This window comes from Nicotiana tomentosiformis, chromosome 6 (genome assembly GCF_000390325.3).
Source record: "Nicotiana tomentosiformis chromosome 6, ASM39032v3, whole genome shotgun sequence".
Lineage (NCBI taxonomy): Eukaryota > Viridiplantae > Streptophyta > Magnoliopsida > Solanales > Solanaceae > Nicotiana > Nicotiana tomentosiformis.
Genome location: NC_090817.1, coordinates 111,042,720 through 111,064,443, shown reverse-complemented (window position 1 = coordinate 111,064,443; position 21,724 = coordinate 111,042,720). Strand labels below are relative to the sequence as shown.

At 36.8% G+C, this 21,724-nt stretch overlaps 1 protein-coding gene across 1 annotated transcript; it reads right to left on the bottom strand.

The window, feature by feature from the left end:
- Window positions 1–5,133: 5,133 nt before the first annotated feature.
- On the bottom strand, window positions 5,134–7,954 carry LOC104103689 (uncharacterized). The gene is made up of 3 exons (XM_009611611.3): window positions 6,856–7,954; window positions 5,905–6,133; window positions 5,134–5,509 (listed from the first exon to the last, which is right to left on the bottom strand). Exons 1-3 carry the CDS (start codon window positions 7,701–7,703, stop codon window positions 5,339–5,341), a joined length of 1,248 nt encoding a protein of 415 aa, XP_009609906.1. The 5' UTR covers window positions 7,704–7,954; the 3' UTR covers window positions 5,134–5,338.
- Between the last annotated feature and the right edge of the window lie 13,770 nt (window positions 7,955–21,724).

Here is a 21,724-nt window from a genome sequence, read left to right as displayed (position 1 = left end):
GTATTTTTACTTGTGAAGGGAGTTTTTCGCCCCTTTGAAATTTCTCATATTACTTTCTATTAGTTCAACTAATATAGCAACATATGCCCCCACAGATCAAAAGATAAAAGCCAGCAGATGAAGTTATAGATACTCAATACATTATTTTCTGGTTGGTGTCGATAATTATTGAGAATGAAAAAAATAATATATCATATCATGTGTCTTCCATAAAGATTGAACACATTTTTTATTTAATCATGAACAGGTGTGTCTCACAAATATTAGACATGTTTTAAAGAAAAGGTTGTACCTTATCAAGAATGGATAATCACTCAAAGTAAAACCAACGTGCACAAGAATACACGTTTAGTGCATGACTACTCTGTCATTTGCATTTGATAATGATATATCATATTAGTACTTCCATGTCTTTCTTGGAGCTAGGGTCTGTTTAATTAACTGGCTAAAAAAGGGTAAAATGGATGGGTTATGGACGATTATGATTTAAGCAATCTATTTTCAAGGATTAATCATGTTATGGAAACCATCAAACCAATTGTCAAGGATTAGTCAAATCATGGAGATATATAGAGTAACATTAAATATGCAAACGATAACACTTGCAATGTATTGTTATAACGTTCCCCTTTAACAATCAGTAATAAAAGTGATGATATTTATATTGTAGATATCTTATTTTTTACTACTATAATTAACAAAGGGACAGAGAAATCCAATTGAAAGCTGCAGCCACACAAGATTACCAGATTGTACTCTTAAAATTATAACTGCAATTTGAATTGTATCCTTTGGCAAGTTGTCCTGCGAGAACAACGCATGTCTTATTTAACTAGGCACAAGTATTGATATAAAGATTAATGTTGATCTTAAATAGGTATAATTCTTAAATTAATGTAAAGACAAATTGACCCGTAAACAGTAAATGAGCACAACTTTTGCTTATTCAATATAAGTCATGAATTCCTTATTAAATAAAAATTAACAAGTTTTCATGCATTTGGCTTCATTCTTTTTGGTGGGATCACAATGTATTACTGCATTATTTAGCAATCTTACCAGTTTTTGGTTGTATTAAGTTGTTCTTGCATAAGAAGTAGGCATCTTTCCTATTACGGAACTGTACGAATGTGTGGTTGGCCAAATGGGGAAGTTTCTTTTCCTTTTTTTGGCTTTATGCATTTAGTATATGGAATCTAGGGGTGTACAAATGAAACTGACAAACCGCACCAACCTTATAATCTGAGTCAAATCGAGAAAAAAAATCCGACTATGGTTTTGTTTGATTTGATTTGGTGTTGGGAAAAAAACCCGACCATATTTGGTTTGGTTTTAGCTAAAAAAATATCAAATCGAAACCAAACCAACCCGACATTATATGTATAGAAGTTTTAAATATATTTAATTCATAAAAATATTTATGGTAGTGTAGTGTATAAATATTTTTTAAGCTTTTTCATAATTTTATCTTTTAACGTATTATTTCAAGCTTGTGCTTATAATTTTTGGATGCTCCAATAAGTTTTATAATCCATAAATGTTAGTAACTCAAATAAATCCTAAACCAAAATCAAATCAATACTAATGCTAATAAAAGACATTCAATTTAATTATACTATGAATGAAAATAGTATTGGATATCTATTTTTTAGTTTTTTCATGGTTTAGATAAAATGTATAACTTATTTTTCTTTTAGTGGTTAGTCATGTAAATAATAGTACTTATAAGGCATAATTTTAAATTATGTTTGTTTTCATTATGGCTTATTAATAATATTTATTTTACACGATTTTATTATCTTTATTGTTGAATATTTTAGTACAATGCCATGAATCATCTCATATTTATATTATTTTATTGAAAATAACTTATATAGTTCTGTCTTATTAGGATTAAAGAAATATTTGAAGCACAAATTTTACGTTTTGTGCTATGAAAACTTTATGAAAAATAACCCCGAAAATCCGAAAATTTTGAGATTAAAAAATCCGACTTTTATTGGTTTGGTTTGGTATTTAGATTTAATATCCCGATACAATTGATTTGATTTGGTAATTAGAAAGTGTGAACCAACCCGACCCATGTATATCCCTACTGAAATCTATTGGTCTGAGTAATTTGAATTTGCAATACAATACTTATAGCAAGTGATGTCTCGGTTAGGAGTTCTTTCATTTCTAAAGTTCGAATTCGAGATCTTTGATTAAGAGTTAAAGGGATCGCATTCATCTCACTACATTTGCTATTTAGTGAGACACATGAGGAAAAAGGGGTGTATTGGATTGAAAAATTAGAAAAGTAGGGGCAAAAAAGGAAGGGGAAGGGAGCTTATGGTTTGTTGAAGTAAAAGGAGAATCTATACAACATAGAGAAGAATACGAAAAGTTAGAAAAGAACACCAAAGTTTTTAACACTTTAGTCTTTAAAATAATAGGAGAAACAGAGATTGTGGATCAAGCACAAAGCATGCATGAAAAGTTAAAGATTTTCGATAAAGAACCCCACCATCCTATCATGTGCTTCCTTAAGAATAATTCCAACACCGCTTACTTAGTAGTAGATTGGATTTTACCGATCACATTTTCTAACATAGGCCATCTATAGCATGTGTGTAACATGGGCGTGTGAATTGATCACTACGAAATAATCTTGCTACACTTATAGGTAGAGCAGACAGCAAAATACATGCATATTATATCCTGCTATATTCTGTCTAGAATTTGTATATGGTTTGCTATATGATAATGTATTCTATACAATTGTTGGGCAAAAAAGAAAAAAGAAAAAATACATGAATCATTTAAATTTCAGTGTATACATGTGTTAACACGTCAGTCTAGTGTGTGTTCTTGTGCATTTGTGGAGGGTATTTCTCGGCTGGCTATACTATTTCCCTCTTATTCTTAATTTTTATTAAAATAAAGTTTTGCAGCATTATTGTGTTAAATTAAGTAATTTTTTGTTTATGTTACAAGATTTGATCTCATTGAAGAATGCCCTTTTTCAACTACCAAATTCTTCTTGCAAATTTATATCATAGTCTGAAAAAGTTACATCATTTTGACAATCTTTTTTTTTTTTTTATAATTTCTTTTGTTATTTAAAGGACGGCTAAGATTTATAAGTGGAACAATTCCAGAAATACTATAAGTTACTTTTTAGCTAGAGTTTGGTCATACATTCTCAAATTTGTTTTAAAAAATCTTTCAAAACATATTTTACTTTTTTTTTATTGAGAAAACATGAAACGTGACTTATACCCATAAGTTCTAAAAACTATCAAAAATACCCAATAATACCCAATAATAAACTTACTAAACTTGTATATGCATCGATCACATTCATTATCATGACCACAAACTAGGCCACAATCCCGAACAAGTTTGGCACAAAATTATCGTTTTTATAATGAATTACATAATACACTATCCTAAAATCATAACCTGATATTTAAATATCAACTGCTATAACACAATTAGTAGCTACTACAATTCGTCAAATTACAATAATATTACAAAATCCATCGGTCCCAAAAAAATGATAGTAACTAGCTGGTGGATTAGTTAGGTCATAATAGATGGTGGTTTTTTTTATAAAATACAAAAAGTTTAGTATAATTTTTGAAATTGTTAAGAAACCCAATAGTAATATTTTGAACCAAAAACAGGTCTTGAGCTGATTTTGGGATTTGAAAATTTTGTTTTCAAAAATTGTCAAAATATGGATAAATCGATAAACAAACAGGTTTTGCCAAAACAAAATTGAAAAAAACTTGCCAAAATCTATGACCAAACGGGCCTAGTCTTCTTGAATCTTGACTTGAGAATAATTATTCAAATCAAAGATACTATTATTATTTTACTAAATAGCAATTGCGAGTTCTGAGTGATGATGGTGTCGTGAAAAACAAGTGAGGTTTTTATAATTGCAATTCAAAGCACAATAATGAATCTTTCATATTTATCACCCACCAGAGAACATGCATTATGATCTAACCCAAGACTTCCACTCTTTATTGTTACTCTTTTGATTCTGTAAAGATATTTTATTTTAGCTGATATTGTATGGTACAATTTATAGCTTTTGATATGTCCATATTTCAAAATATACAATTAAAAAAATGTGAAATAAGATGGTCTGGCAAAATGATTATCCCATTAAAGTCAAAAATTTATAGTTTAATACTAGTGAAATTGCTGCTGTGTCGTTCAATTTCTACCTAACTCTTACCTTCTCCAACTCATATCCGAACCTCTGGCGTTCTAAAAAGAAAGTCAAAGATATTACTGTTACAATTAATAAGCAAAGTATTCAAAGTACATTAAATTATTATTTTTGTAGGATAGCCTAGTTGGCGGAATGGCGGACTGATCACTTATTGATCTTGATTTGATTTGCACATATCAACAATTTTACAAAAGGTTTTGTGGGTCTTTGCAAAAAAAAAAAAAATATATATATATATATATATGAGCTTTACTCTTACACAAATTTATTTTTTACACAAGAGATTTAAAAATGAGTCTTTCTTAATTTTAACATTGTAAATGGGCATGAAGTTCATTTCCTCGTTTGAAAAAAGACATACTCACATTTGACGTTGAATGCGATAAAAGGAAACTGACATTTTCACTTTGTTTTTTAATTTTTGGAAAAGGCTGATCCAGTGAAGCAGCTCTAAAGAATGCAGAGTCCCAAGAATCTATTATTGAGATTTGTGAACAAAAGGATAGCATTTGGTACTCTTCCTTTTCCATAAAAGTTCATTACTTAGTAAGTTGTTCTTTAATTTGAAACCAAAAAGCATAACTTTATACTCCATTGCTTTGTAATTAGAGAACCTTGACCATGAGAAGCTTCTTTTTTTCTTTTTTTTTTTGCCAAAAGCGGTCAAACAAATTTATAGCTTTTCTTAAACAGACCAGAAACAAAGATACAAAAGAAATATTTCTGGCGTTTAAATCAGCCTAAACATGTGTCTCTCATATAGTATATATTTATCACTTAAACCATTAATTTCACTTTAATTTTAAAGTGCTAATATTAAATTGTATGATTTGGTGTGAACACCGGATACTAAAGCGAAAATAGTATGATACACAAACTCTTGAAAGGAAAACAGAAGTGCAAAATTGGAAAAAAATCATCTTCGTTGATGTGCATGTAGATTGAAAGGGTGTATATACAAGTTACAATTGTGGTCAACTAAACGTTAAGGCATTAAACTCAACCTCCAGCAGGCATTTTGCCAGCCAGGGTGGCTTTGGAATATTCATTCATACTTTGCATACTAGTAGTAAATTTACATTTACCAAACTTTAATGCGCCAGTAAAGACTTAGTAGTAATTGTTAGTATCGCAAAATTTTCCATGCATCTGGTTTTGAACTGCTTTAATAGCAGCAACTCTGGCAGCAGTGGCAGCTCTGTTTGCTGCCATCACTGCCTTGTTCACTTGACCATCCGCCCTACGTATGTTAATTGCATTCTCTGCTGCCTTTCTAGCTGCCTGCAACAATAACCAGAGAGCACATGAGAAAAAATCAGAAAGAAAATAACAAGTCAATGTTTGAGCAGTTGCATAACTAGAGACTTAACTGCAAGGAGGAGGAGGGTGAGGGCATTAAATGAGAAATCAAAAATAACTCCTACAATAACACTCTATAACAGCCTCATTTGATCCGATATTTTTTTGCTGCTATAGTGAAGTATCGTTATAGAGGATACATATTATAACATAACATAAAAATCAGTTCCGAGAAAAACTTGGCTTTTATAGTGAATGGTTATTGTATAAGGATGTTGTTATAGAGAGTTATGACTATACACATTTCAATCACAAACAAATTGGGATCGGCTATATGAATCCTCAATGACCGTCTTAGACCAGAACATAAATTTTACCTGAACGGCTTGGAGGACGGCATCAGTAAGTTGGGGCAATGGAGTATTGAGATTCCCAGAGGCCCACTCTCCACACCTTGAATCACCATTTCTAAAAGTGTACATTCCGTAACCTTGCTTACGACCTTCATGCCATGACCCTTCATAGCAATGCCCATTGGCAAAGTGATACACACCAAAACCATGAATCTTGTCTCCAAAATATTCCCCCGCATATCGATCCCCATTCCTGCACCAAATTAGTGATACACAGCTCATACTCAATCCCAAATGAAGAAAGAGATTGCCAAAAAAATTATTTTAGCAGCAGCTGTCCAAGTTGCTTATGACCTACTCCCACTAAAGAATAATACTAAAACAATCAAGAACCAGACAGGACAAGAACTTCGCTCTAAATGGAAAGAATTGTTAGAAAAAATCCAAATATACATAATTAGTCCGGACTTGATTTTGATGCTAATAAATTCACAAAATGCCATCAGACAGTAAAATTGGAAGCATTCCATTTGCTAAAGAACTCCGTCGCTAATCCATCATTATGCAAGAAGAAACCACAGTCCAAAAAGAAAAGTTAATATAACATCTACAAGAATGCAACCAAGCTTGAGCTACATATCACAAGAATTATCATCTATCCTATCTGTAAATCTCACAATTAAAAAGGAATCTGACAAAATGAACTATACCTTATCACAAACAAATAAAGATTCCAGTCATATAACAACTGGAAATTTCCAGATCTGAAGAAAACTACTCCATAGCAAACAAAGTCCAAATAAAGAAAGAGTTTAAGTTTTATGCACTGCAAAAAACAATTTACATAATCACATCAATTATTAGGTACATTACATGTAGTTAACTCTCTTGATAATATGTGGTAATTAACCTTTAAACTTTACACCGTCAATGTATAAAATTTAAAATCCATAAAGAAATCACAGTAATTATTACCTGAAATGGTAACAGCCAAGGCCGTGTTTAACACCGCGTTTAAATTCACCGATGTAACAGCTCCCATCGGAGCAACTCTGAACTCCAATTCCATGACTCTGCCCATTACACCATTCCCCAGCATAAGTATCTCCAGTATAGAATTTATACACACCATAGCCATGCCTCAATCCTTGCCTATACTGCCCTCTATATTTGCTACCTCTAGCCCAGCCCTCTATCCCATACCCATCATACCTCCCATCTATCCACTCTCCTTCATATCTCCCTTTCACAAAAAACGTGTAGACACCACTCCCGTTACACTTCCCCTTATGAAATTCCCCCTCATACATGTCACCATTGCTGTAAACTTCCACTCCTTCTCTCACTATTTGCTTCTCTTTCCCATCTACTTTTCGCTCCCCAATGAACCATTGCACTTTACTCTTATTATTACTACTAGATATTAAACCGAGTTTCTTCCCGTACTCATTACACATGGTTTTCAAACCGTTAAAACATTGATGAATTGTACTCTTGTTTTTTCCGGTGAAGAACAACAAAATGGCAATGAAAATCAGTGCGATGAGGAGATTTTCCGACGTGGACATGCCATCCCTGTTGAAGAAATAGAACAGTGTGTATATAGATAGCAAGGAAATTGTTATAACAGGAGCTGCCCTGGCCGGACCGGAAGATGAAACCGTTCGAACCGGTACTGAACCGGTTTTGTGGGGCTTCTGTTCTTCAATGTCCGGTTCATCATCAGATATGCTGTGGAGGGACGAGGACCGGAGAGTAGGAGACGACCGGAGAAGTGAAGACTTAGTCCTCGTCAGCTTCGACTGACTTTTCTGAGCCTCCATTCTTAGTGGGTCCCGATGATTATCTGTAATCTCGCTCAGCCGTTGGATCTTCAATGTTCCATCCTGTATCTTGATATACTTCTTATAACGAACTCGAATAACTGCTTCATCTCTCAGGGGCGGTTGGCGCAGGTTAAGCAGTTCCAAGTGCGCAGGTTAAGCAGGTTTTTTTTTAAGTAGAAAAACGAGAAACAGAGAGAGCGTCTGCCTCTAGAGAGAGAGAGAGTGTGTGTGTGAAATTAGAGAGAGGGAAGAATAGGGAGGGGTGAAAGTGGAGCGGATTTTATGTGAATTGCGGAGCCACCTTGATTTAATTTCAGCCGTAGATCTATATTCCAACGGCTAGATTTAGAGGAAAATATTTCTAGGCGCTCGTGGTTTTCTTTGTACAGTTCCCGATTTTGACGGAAAGATTTGGTCGTGGCATTGGCATCTAGTTTTCTCACTTTATTTTGTACGTGCCATTACCAAAGTACTTAAATATCTTTGCTTTTCTAGTTTTAAGACATTCCTCCCGATCTAAATGATTATTACACAGTTAGTTTGCAAAAGAAAAATAAAAGTTACATACTTATACTTCTGTTATTTTAGCTTTTTCTTAACTAAACTAGTTTAAAGGATAAAAGTTTTATAAGAGTATGTTTTAAGTTTACTCTTTTGTAGGACTTACATTCACTAAAAGGAGAAGAAATGGAAGATGCTGCTATATTGCAATACCTGACTGAAGTTTCACATCTAAATAGCAGTAAAAACAAACAATTTACAAGAATGAAACAAATGAAATTGACAATGTATGATGCCAATGGAATTGTTGTTAATATATGAGCCACATGTTACCTTGTTTCAATTTGGAATAAAATATTTTCAAACTTGTTGAATTTTCAGCCCCTTCTTAAAGGAGACATCTTCTAATTTTATTTTTTATTTTTTATTTTATGGGCGAGAAACCTTAAGATTGTGTAAATATTAAATAAACATTAATCTAGTGTGAAATGACATTATTCCTTTCTTTTTCTTCTTTCATTAGGGAGAAAAGGAGTAACGAAGGCAACAATAAATAGCTGCCAAGAATTGATTAATTAGTCAAGCCAAAACTTTGACCTATTTAAAAGAGCGACTTAACCTCGATTCATTCACACAACGAGAGTTCACTCCAAACATCAAATAAAGCAAGAAATGAAAAAGAAAAAAGATCTTTACTACAACTACTGCAAAGCGCTGCTCCAATCGGCTCAACTAATGCACGTATTTTGTATCATCATAAGGTCCATAGTATGAATTATTATCTGAGAAAATGTAAAAAAAAAGTAAGAGTAATGTGACACCTCAAAGCAGAAAACACGATCAGTGGCGGCTCTAAGACTAGGCTCCTGAGGTCATTGTAAAAATAGTACGGACTAGCCAGTTTTCGCACTGATAATTCAAAAATAGTCACTGTTTGTAAAGTCATTAAAAAATAGACACTATTTTGCTGCAACACGGATCGGTCCAGCATAATATACTGGAGATTAGTGCACCTGTATATGAACTTCTAGCATATTGTGTTGGAACTCCAACACGCGAAAAATTCCAGCATAATATACTGGAGATTGGAGCATCTTTGTATGAACTTCCAGCATACTATGTTGGACTGGTATATTATACTGGAACTCCAGTTTATTATGCTGGAATATTTTTCGGATTTTGACCAGTGTTTTCGTTCATATTTATCTTTACATGAAAAGTGACTAAATTTCTATTACTTTTGAAAATGTGGCTATTTTTCAATTACCACTTGTAAATCTAACTATTTTTGAATTTCTCCCGAGGTCATTGCCTTAGGCCCTATTTGAAGGCCCTAAATTTACTATAAACTCTTATTATTATTATTATTATTATTATTATTATTATAAATAAAAGTGTTACTATATATTCTTTTGTTATTGGATTGAGGTTGTTTTACACCAATAAGTTCCTAAATTATAATAATTTTCTTTCCTCATTGATTATTATATTTGCTTTACTATTCAATTTTAGTTTTATCCTTTTTATATAGTAGAAATTAAGTTATATACATTGACAACATAATAATTTTCTTTTACAATTTTGTCATGAACACAAAAGCATTAATGCACCAGTTTCTTTTTAGTGTAATTCAACATATTATATTGGATTATTTATAATTTAGTTTAGATATTCACCAATGATGCTACTTAATAAAACGAGTAATAATTATCGTTTAAATTGATCAGAAGATGTAAATATTTGAATTAAACTATTATTAAAAGTCCCATAAGATCGTATTCAATCATCCAGTTACAAACAACCTTACCCTAATTTCAAGGGGTCTATCCCAACTCCATTTGCATAAGATAGTAGCCACCGGTTTTTCTCTCTGCTTAAGAAGAAAAGCAATTTTGCATGGACTCTGAAATATTTTGGAAGAACTAAAACGGTATTTATCGATCCTGTCGTTGCGTCATACCCCGAAGGTAGACGAACATCTTTATCTATATTTAGTTGTCTCGGAGATAGCGGTAAGTGGAATCTTGATTCGAGAAGAACGAGGTACGCAATTTCCTATTTATTATGTCAGTCGAACTTTAAGCGAGGTCGAAACTAGGTATCCACACTTAGAAAAATTAGCGCTTGCTTTAATAAGCGCCTATAGGAAACTAAAACTATATTTCCAGTGTCATCCGATACATGTTGTAACAACTTATCCTCTTCGAAATATTTTGCACAAACCCGAGCTTTCAGGTCGATTGGCCAAATAGGCCATAGAAATCGGTGGGTACGACATCGAGTATCGACCCTGAACCGCTATCAAATCTCAAATCTTAGCGGACTTCGTCGCTGACTTTACGTTGGCCTTCGCACCCGAGATTGAAAAGGAATTACTGATTAAATTGGGTACCTATTTGGGAGTCTGGATCCTCTTTACGGACAGTGCCTCGAACGCAAAGGGATCCGGACTGGGAATAGTACTAAAATCACTTGTAGGTAATGTAGTTAGACAGTCTATCAGAACTACAAAATTGACTAACAATGAGGCTGAGTATGAGGCCGTGATTGCAGGTCTCGAACTAGCTAGAAGCTTGGGAGCTGAGGTCGTAGAAGCCAAGTGTGATTCCATCCTAGTGGTAAACTAAGCTAATGGGACTTTTGAAGTTCGAGAAGATCGAATGCAGAGGTACTTGGATAAACTACAGGTGACTCTACATCGATTTAAGGAATGGACTTTGCAACATGTACCCTGAGAACAGAACAACGAGGTCGACGCTCTTATAAACTTAGGCTCATCGATCGAAGATGACGAACTCAACTCGGGGACTGTCGTATAACTCATAAGGTCGGTGATTAAAGAAGGACACGCCGAAATAAACTCCACAAGTTTAACCTGGGATTGGAGAAACAAATATATAGAGTACTTCAAAAATGAGAAGTTGTTATCATATCCAAAAGAATCGAGGGCTCTGCGTACAAAAGCAGCACAGTTCACCTTGTCCAAAGACGGAACGCTATTTAGGAGGGCATTCGATGGACCACTGGAAATATGTTTAGGACTAAGAGATACCGACTACATCCTACGTGAGATTCACGAGGGCACTTGTGGGAATCATTCTGGTGCCGATTCGTTGGTCAAAAAATAATCAGAGCAGGATATTATTGGATCGATATGGACAAGGATGCGAGGGAGTTCGTTCGAAAATGCGACAAGTGCCAAAGGCATGCGCCTATGATTCATCAACCCGGGGAACTTCTCCACTCGGTTCTATCTCCATGGCCTTTCATGAAATGGGGGATAGACATCGTTGGCCCTCTTCCATCGGCCCCAGGTAAGCCTCAGTGTATTTTTATTTATGACTGATTATTTCTCTAAATGAGTTGAAGCACAGGTTTTCGAGAAAGTCATAGAAAAAGAAGTGATAGACTTCGTTTGGGACCACATCATATGTCGATTCGGGATGCCATCCGAGATTGTATGTAATAATGGAAAACAATTCATCGGCAGCAAAGTAACTAAATTTCTCGAGGACCACAAAATTAAAAGGATTCTATCAACACCTTATTATCCCAGCGAGAACGGATCGGCTGAATAGACCAACAAAACCATCATCCAAAATCTTAAGAAAAGATTAACCGACTCTAAAAGAATATGGAGAGAAATACTTCCTGAAGTCATATGGGCATACCATACAACATCGAAATCTTGTACCGGAGCAACACCATTCTCGTTGGTTTATGGCGCCGAAGCTCTTATCCCGGTTGAGGTCGGAAAGCCTAGCATCAGGTTTTGATATGCGACAAATGAGTTAAATAACGAGACCATGAACACGAGCCTAGAATTATTGGACGAAAAATGAGAAGTCACTCTCGTCCGATTAGCTGCCCAAAAATAGTTGATCGAAAGGTACTATAATCGAAGAACCAATCTTCAATATTTTAAAATCAGGGACTTGGTGCTAAGAAAAGTCATCCTCAACACCCGAAATCCGAATGAAGAGAAATTGGATCCGAATTGGGAAGGACCGTATCAGGTTCTCGAAATCATCGGAAAAGGATCCTACAAGGTCAGCGTGATAAATGGCAATCAACTACTAAGCAATTGGAACGTGTCACACCTAAAACGATACTACTGCTAAGGTACGACCCTCCCATGTTCATTTATATTTCAAAACTAACCCTTGCAGGTGTTCGACCATAAACATGGATGGATTATTCAACTCGAAGCCTTTAGGACTGAAAGCAAGCGTTACACTCTTTTTCCCTTAGACCGGTTTTGTCCCAAATGGATTTTTCAGCAAGGTTTTTAATGATACAACCATTGATCGTGCTAACTTAGAACAATTCAACAGTATCCGAGGCCTCCTTACAATCAACCTCGAATGCTGGGGGCATTGCCCTCGAATAAGTCAAGTTCGATGCAAGAAAGTTACTTCATGTCAAACAGGGTCTCGATAGGAAAAAATGTAAGGGCCAAATGGTCAAACGAACCATGCCCGTGTAGTTTGCTCGAGCCCTGGCACAAAACATGAACACATGTATAATGACTTATTAAGAGAAATTTCTTCTTTACCGATATCTCATACCTCAGAAAGATCTTCCTACTTCATGTTCAAACAGGTTTAAGGGCCGACCATGACCGAAGTTTGAAAAATTACACCATAAATCGGGGACTGCCAACTAAAAAATCAACTAGATCAAGCTCCATACGGCCCACATTACTTCGAGTTCGAGTAGACGCTTACTCGACTATTAAGCCTGAGGGCTACTCATTACTTCGAGTTCGAGCAAACACTTACTCGATCATAAATCCTAAGGGTTGTTTTCATTTCGAGTTTGAGCAAACACTCACTCGATCATAAAGCCTAAGGGCTACATTACTTCGAGTTCGAGTAGACGCTCACTCAGCTATTAAGCCTAAGGGCTACTCTTAATTCGAGTTTGAGCAAATGCTCACTCGACCATAAAGCCTAAGGGCTATATTACTTCGAGTTTGAGCAGATGCTCACTCAACTATTAGGCCTAAGGGCTACTCTTAATTCGAGTTTGAGCAAACACTCACTCGACCATAAAGCCTAAGGGCTATATTACTTCGAGTTCGAGCAAATACTCCTCAACTATTAAGTCTAAGGGCTACTCTTAATTCGACTTTGAGCAAACACTCACTTGATTATAAAGCCTAATGGCTACATTACTTCGAGTTCGAGCAGACGCTCACTCAACTATTAAGCCTAAGGGCTACTCTTAATTCGAGTTCGAGAAAACACTCACTAGACCATAAAAGCCTAATGGCTACATCGCTTCGAGTTCGAGTAAGCACTCACTCGACCATAAAGCCTAAGGGCTACATTACTTCCAAGTTTGAGCAGACGCGCACTCAACTATTAAGCCCAAGGGCTACTAATTTGAGTTCGAGCAAACACTCACTCGACCATAAAGCCTAAGGGATATATTACTTCGAGTTCTAGCAGATGCTCACTCGACTATTAAGCCTCGAACTTATGAACCACATTTTAACAAAGCATGAATGAAATAAAATTTTCACAAGGCACAGAATGAAATAAAGGTAAGTCGGGAAAGAAAGAGATCTTTATATATTTGAAGATATTTACATGGTCCGATCAGGACCCTACACAAAAGATCAAAAATTAAAAATCCTAAGGTTCCTGATTTTCTCCGGGGGCAGTTTCTTCTCCATCGAGGTCCTCCCTACTCTCAGACCTGTTTTTGCTCCCGTCATCATCGTCGTCATCATCGGAGGCTAGTGCTACAGCTTCGGTTTCATGCTCTCTAGCCTTTGTTATTTAATCGGAAAGATCGAAACCTCGAGTGTGGATCTCCTCGAGGATTTCCCCTCCGAGATTGGCATTTGGCGAGTTTAGCAATCCAATATGCTCGAGTTCGAGCGGTCTCGGCTACCTCTCTTGCTTGGACTTGAGCGGCTTCAGCCACGATCGCCTCTGCCTTGGCCTTTGCCTTTTCGGCTTCAGACTTGGCCTTTGCAAGTTCGAAAGCCAACCGGGCCTCGAGTTCCTCTATTTTCTTCGCCTGAATCAAGCTTTTTTCCTTCATGCCTCGAAGCTGACTTTCGGCCGATGGCAGTTGGGATAAAGCAGTCTCTTTTTCTATAGCAAAGCGGTCATACCTTCTTTCCACCATAAGGTCTCCACCTCTATCATGTTGACCTCCTCACATAACTACCCGATCATCTCAATCTTCTACTGGAGTTATGAGATTGAAATGTTAGCCACCGTTCCCGAATCGAGCCCATGAGTTTTTAAGATTTTCTTTACCTGCTCGGTCAGGTCGGTCTGATCTTGGTGAGCCTTGGCCAACTCGGCTCGGAGGTCCTTGGTCTCCTCTTCTCTTTGCCCACAGAGAAGTCTGAGGACATTTCTCTCCTCCGTGATCCCTCGAAGGTCGACCTCATACCGACTCAGCTCAGCTCAAGACCGAGAAACTACTTCTCGATTAAATGTTGAGGCCTGGGTAGAAAGAAGAAAAAAAGTTAGACAGGAAGAGAAAAACAAACATAAGGGTAATACCAACAAGGAGAGTAAAGGCTTACCCGATTCAGAGCTTGTTGTACTTCGTTGAAAAAGCTCGAGTCCTTCCTCGAGACCTCCAAGTCACTCAGGCTGGTAGCATCTTCGACCCTAGTAAAATAATCACGGAAGGGATCTTCCTTTCCGTGGCCTCCTTCGATGGAGAGGGTCTTCAAGGCCCGAGCCTCTTGAATCATCTCCTTGGAAAATGAGGGTAGCAGCGGGGAGCCTCCACTTTCTATTGCCCTAAGTGGATAACTTGGGGAGATCTCTCCATCTCGGGGAGCCTCGAGATTAGCCCCCGTAACTGTACCCACAATTGGCTCGTTATAATGGGAGGCATCCTTAATCCTTGACGGCTCGAGGACTTCGCCCGATTCTCTTTTCGAGACCCCCTCGTCTCGAGATGGAATCTCTGCAGCCTTCATCGATTCAGTAGCCTTTGGGGCCTCGGTGCTCATTCTCACTCGGGCTACCAGCCTAGAATTGTCTTCTTCCTCTCCTTCGTCTTTATCCCTTAGACGCCGAACAGAGTATTCGGTCAGGAGGATGATGTTCTTCCTCGGCTAACGAGCTGTCCTCTTCTTAGGTTCGGGATCCTCGGAGGTTGAGATTATTTTCCTCTTTCTGTCCTTCACCGGTTTCGGTGCCGGGATCAAAGTCTCCCCCTCACCAGATAAGTGCCTCATGACAACATTTTTAACAAGGCCTGTATGAAAGGAAATTAAGTAAGAAATGCTTCAAACAAAATCGTCCAAGACGTGGAAAAGGGGCTTACCATGAGTTTTGTCCTCATATCGGTCCTTTGATAAATCGCGACACGAGCGCTCGGCATACGTAGAAGTCGAGGCCAGGTCTCGTAACCAGCCCTTAAGGTTAGGGATTGTACCGGGTATCCAAGCAATCGCTACATCACGAAAAAGGATATCGATGAGAAAGAAGCAAAGGAATAAAACAATATACAGGGGCTAACAGTGGGATTGTACTTACGCTTCATATTCTATTTCTCAAAAAATGGCATCTTCTCGGCCGGGATTACCGGCTCATCCAACCTCGGTCTTTATCCTCGTTTATACTCGAGAACAGTACTTTGGTAGCTCGGCTTTGGAGTTTTATTAACCCACCTCGATAGAGGCAGGGCTGTATAACCTGATGAGGTGGTCGAGGGTAAAAGGCATCCCCATGACTTTGCTCACGAAGAATCAGAGCAGAATAACGATCTGCCAATAGGAAGGGTGGATTTGGCTTAGGGTTATTTGATACTGGCGGCAAAAATCAATGACAACGGGGTCGAGGGGGCCCAACGTGAAAAGGGTAAGTGTAAACACTTAAAAACCCTTTCACATGGGTGGTAATATTTTCTTCGGGAGCTGGGATCACCACTTCTTTGTTCTCCCAGTTGCAATTTTTCCTTACTTGCTTAAGGTATCCCTCAGTTATCGATCATATATACCTCGATACTGGCTCGCATCGACTGGGAACCGACGTGGCTTTATCGGTCTTAAAATCAAAAGTAAGAACACACACCCCGAGAACACACTTCTCATGTCGTGGCTCTACCTGTGTTTTGTCTCCGGCAGGCCATGATGAATAAGTGTTTTCTTTTTGGGGAACAGTTTTTGACGTTTTCGCCATTTAGATTTAAAGTTGAAAATAGAGGGAGATGACGAGATTTGGTGTTCTAAGAAGATATTTGCAGTGAAAATCACAAATTTGCAGATGAAGAACTTAGAAGATGCAAAAAACAAACTTAGAAGAATTGGAGATTGGAGATCTGAAAGTAAAGAATGATGTGAGAGGAGCTATTTATAGATTTGGCAATGACAGTTCAATATCAGCAGTGGCCGACCATCATCGGACACACATTTAATGCCTTTGTAACTGAACTGACGGGACATTTATCACATACGTCATGGTTAGGATCGATGCAAATGTCAGTGTATATCTAGTCATATCATTGGAAAATCATGTCGTTTCTCACCACATTCTTCCCGAGAAACTAGGGGACTATCTGTATACGGTCAAAATGGGTTTTTACTTCGTGTAATTAGTCAAGATTGGAACATGATGAAACGAGGGTCGTCTTCATAATATCGAAATGATATCTGAAGCCAGGTTATCGAGCTCAAGATTCGGGGACCGATCAATACCGAGCTCGAAGTCAATATCGAGCTCGAGTTGATATCGAGCTATGATGTGAAGTAGTGTTATCGAGCTCAAGAGCCAGAGACCGATCAATACCGAGCCCGAATTAATATCGAACTCGAGTTAATACCGAGACCGAGTCGATATCGAGCTCGAGATCCGGAGCTCGATTAGTACCAAGACTAACCAAGATCGAGCTATGAGACAAAGAGCCGTTGTAGCCGCACTGGGGGAGAGAATCTCAGCAGGAATTAAGGAAAAACTAATTAACTAATCTATCATGGGATCTCCTATGTATTTTTAATAATATACAAAGTAGTTTCTTCCACTATATAAAGAGTGGCTATTATTTTTGTAGGGAAGATCGAACATCCAGAGAAGAAAACATTGATACACTCACATTCTAAAGATTATTAAATTGATTCGTCTTGCTTATTTATAAATCATTCTCTACTCAATTTGGTTTGTATTTCATTCCTTTATGTTATTTCACTCTGTATTACTGTAATAAATAATAAAAAATCATTAAACTTTCTGAAATAGAAATAGAAACAGAAAGTTAGTAGAACCAGTTTCACGAAATAAATTCTGAAAAAATAATATTGGAATAAATTGAGCCCACTGAATGCACAATATGTCTTTAAGAAAATTATTCCCCTCAAGTACCCGAGGTGTTGGAATATTATCTTCCTAGGATAAAACGATTTAACTCAGCAGCGTATTGGTACCAAAAAAACTCCAGTGAACTTCGAACCACTCAATGGTCGTAAAACACACTGGAAAAATATTGTGCAAAAGAAGAAGAAGATAATCAGAAAATTTAGTAAGTAAAGATTCTGGGATTCAAGGCATATTTATAGACCAATTGGCATTGTTTCTGAAAAGGTTTGCAACTTTTCAGAAACAACCATAGCTGTTGGAACAACTGGGAATATTTCTGTTGAAATATTGCGGGAAAACAGAAAAACGAATTTAAAATTATCTGGGAAAGAAAACGGGGCGGACGGGACCGGGTCGCGGGTCATGAGTTATTCCGGATTGAATTTTAGTTAATTAATTAATTAAATAATTGAAAGGAATTTTGGCCAAAAAAATTAATCAATCGATCTTTGACCAAATCCAAATCCAAATCCTAATCCGAAGCCGAGCCAAGCGAGCGACGACGACGGCGCGAGGCTTGCCTTCTTCTTAACTCTTTAAGAGCTAGAAGAAGATCAAGTTTTTCTTCCTCCAATATGGGACAATGTCCTTTTGCCAATGAGGGAAACTCAAATATTTTATTTTTTCTCCATTTCTCATTCACCCTCTTTAAGCTACATCAAGCTTAAAATTAAGCTAAACCAAGCTTAAAAGCCCAACAATCCCCCACATGAATAGGGAATGGCTATAAAATAAAGGAATGCACGGACGCATGTGTGTTTTACATGCAAGAATTAAATATAATTGGATAAGTAGGTTTTTCTTTGTATTTTCCGTAGTGAACGTATATATCGGATATACTCGGCCAATCGGTAGATTTGATATCTTTGAACCGTCGAGCTTTGTTGTATACCTAGGCAACATAAGTCACACAATTAACCCTTAACCATCTATGGTTCTCATGGTTGTGTTTGTTTCAGCCATGAACACCGCCTAGTTTCATGAGTGCTTATAGAATGAGCCTTTTTTTACTTTCATTCCCCTTGAAGCGGCTTACACTTCACACACTCATATAGATGATTTCTAAACGTGTAATCCCATAGACACACTATCTGGTCATATCCCGCCATACTTAGCAAATAATTAAAAAGCTTTAAGCTTTATTGACTCATCAAAAAGCCTTAATGCTTTACCTCAATTTCTGAACACTGTCTTCATCACGAGAATGGGTTGAGCTATTTGACAATGTTGAACCGTCATTCATAACTTGATCTCTTTGAACTAGCTATTTGGATCTCTAATCTACTAGGTAGAGTTACCGCCATGATGACTTGTCCTAGGCCTTAATCCCATTTCCTTTTATGATCTTTCAACTGCCTCTCTAGATAGGCCTTTTGTAAGTGGACCCGACACGTTATCTCTTGACTTTACGTAGTCAATCATGATAACACCACTAGAGAGTAGTTGTCTAACAGTATTGTGTCTCTATCATGTATGACGACATTTTTCGTTATACATAATGCTCCATGCCCTGCCTATTCCCGCTTGACTATCACAATGTATACAAATAGGTGCCAAAGGTTTGTGCCAAAATGGAATATCTTCCAAGAAATTTCGGAGCCATTCAACTTCTTCACTGGCCTTATATAAAGCTATGAATTCAGATTCCATTATAGAACGGGCGATGCACGTTTGTTTGGATGATTTCCAACACACTGCTCCACCCCCAATTGTGAAAATATATCCACTCGTGGATTTAACTTTATATGATCCAGTGATCCAATTTGCATCACTATATCCCTCGATCACAGAGAAATATTTGTTATAATGCAAAGCATAATTTTGGGTATGTTTGAGAAACCCCAAAACTCGTTTCATTGCCATCCAATGTATTTGATTGGGATTACTTGTAAACCGACTCAGTTTACTAATAGAACGTGCTATATCTAGTCGCGTACAATTTATGATATACATCAAACTTCCCAATACTCTTGCATAGTCCAGTTGTGAGTCACTTTCACCTTTATTCTTTTGAAGTAACTCACGTCAATTGGAGTCTTGAAAATTTTGAAATCCAAATACTTGAACTTGTCAAGTACCTTTTCAATGTAGTGAGACTGATAATGCTAGACCTTGTGGAGTCTTGTGAATTCTGATTCCTAAGATCACATCAGCAACTCCTAAGTCTTTCATGTCGAATTTGCTAGCCAACATGTGCTTAGTAGCATTTTTATCTGCCATGGTTTTGCTCATTATTAACATGTCATCAACGTATAGACAAACAATGACTTCATGTCCTGAAATATTTTTAATGTAAACACATTTGTCACACTCGTTGATTTTAAACTCACTTGCCAACATTGTTCGGTCAAATTTGGCATGCCATTGTTTGGGTGCTTGTTTAAGTCCATAAATTGACTTAACAAGTTTGCACACTTTCTTTTCTTTACCAGGAACCACAAAACCCTCAGGTTGTTCCATGTAAATCTCTTCCTCCAATTCTCCATTTAAGAAAGCTGTTTTAACATCCATTTGATGGATTTCAAGACCATACACTGTCGCTGGTGCCACTAACACCCTAATAGATGTTATCCTCGTTACTGGCGAGTAAGTATCAAAGTAATCAAGGACTTCCTTTTGTCTATAACCTTTGACAACAAATCTTGCCTTATATTTGTCAATAGTGCCATCATCTTTCATTTTTCGTTTAAAGATCCATTTCGAACCTAAAGGCTTATTTCCCAGAGGAAGATCAACCAATTCCCATGTATGGTTATACAAAATTGATTGAATCTCACTATTGACTGCCTCTTTCTAAAACGCTGAGTTAGAAGATGACATAGCTGTTTTAAAAGTTTGAGGCTCATTTTCAAGCAAGAATGTCACAAAATTTGGTCCAAATGAAGTAGATGTTCTTTGACGTTTGCTGCACCTTGGATCTTTTATACTTGGAGTATTTTCTTTTGGTTCTTTCCGAGGTCGTTTAGGTCTTTCACTTAACGACTCGCATTTAGTTTTATACGGATAGATGCTTTCAAAGAATTCAACATTATCTGATTCCATTCCCGTATTAACATGAATTTCGGGATTATCGAATTTATGAACCAGAAACCGACATGCTTTACTGTTTGTAGCATATTCAATGAAAACGCAATCTATAGTTTTTGGTCCGATTTTAACCCTTTTAGGTAAAGGAACTGTACCTTTGCTAGACACCCACACACTTTAAAATATTTCAAGTTGGGTTTTCTTTCTTTCCATTTTTCATATGGAATAGATTGTGTTTTGCTGTGGGGTACTCTGTTGATTCGGTTAGCTATAAGGATAGTTTTGTTACAACCCATATTTTCGTACATACGAGTACGTCGTAAGTCAATTGATGTAAGCTCAGAAATAAAATAATATTTGAAAAGTTTACAAAGTAAGTTAATCATATTACCTCAGAGGTTACAAATATTGAGGATCATGAACAACAAGTACAAAGAAGGTTGGAAGATTCAAAAGCTAAAGGAATTGAAAAACATAATGTTTCGTCGAAAATCGACAAATTGGGAATGTTATAGCATGTACTTTTGGAGTGAGACTAGGGTGTTTAACATGATAAGGAGGCTATGTTATGATTTATGTTATTCGTATGATAGTCGTGTGTTATATTTTGAAGTCAAGCGAGTGGTGGAACAAAAGTCGATGAAAGTCATCACAAGTTACGTTCATAAGTTTTACTGAAACTTTGGGTCCAATGTAACTGACATTTTCTCCCAATATACGTAGAGTTATGAGGTGTTCCACCCATAAAATTAAATATCTATGAGTCTATTTTCCAACGCATTAAACCGTTTGTCAATACGACATATGAGTAGAGATATATGAGAGTTTTTCCGAGACTGCGCAGACTGTCACCTACTTGCTTAAACGAAAATCCAAAAATGGGCCTCTTCGGTTCGTCCAAAAATGGGCCAGTTCGGGTCATTCAAAGAGGACTTTTTAAAGTCTTATCCCCTTCATATATTAGGCTGATAATAGAGAAAAATAACCGGACTTAATCTCTGCAAAACTCCTCCCAAAAATTTCCCCCAAACCCCAATTGATTTTCTCTCCCTTTCAAGTTCTAATTGGAGGTAAAGCCTAGAGTTTGAAGAACCAAGGTATGAGCTGAGTTATCCAACAAATAAGGTAAGTTTACTGCTCTCCTTCATACATTTTTTT

Bases quoted from the DNA above. Each gene is read 5' to 3' on its own strand.
- LOC104103689 (XM_009611611.3), bottom strand. From the start codon at position 7,703: ATGGAGGCTCAGAAAAGTCAGTCGAAGCTGACGAGGACTAAGTCTTCA. The intron at 6,134-6,855 runs GTAATAATTACT...AATTTGGTGCAG, and splicing joins CTTGGCTGTTACCATTTCAG to GAATGGGGATCGATATGCGG. The intron at 5,510-5,904 runs GTAAAATTTATG...TTATTGTTGCAG, and splicing joins CCGTCCTCCAAGCCGTTCAG to GCAGCTAGAAAGGCAGCAGA.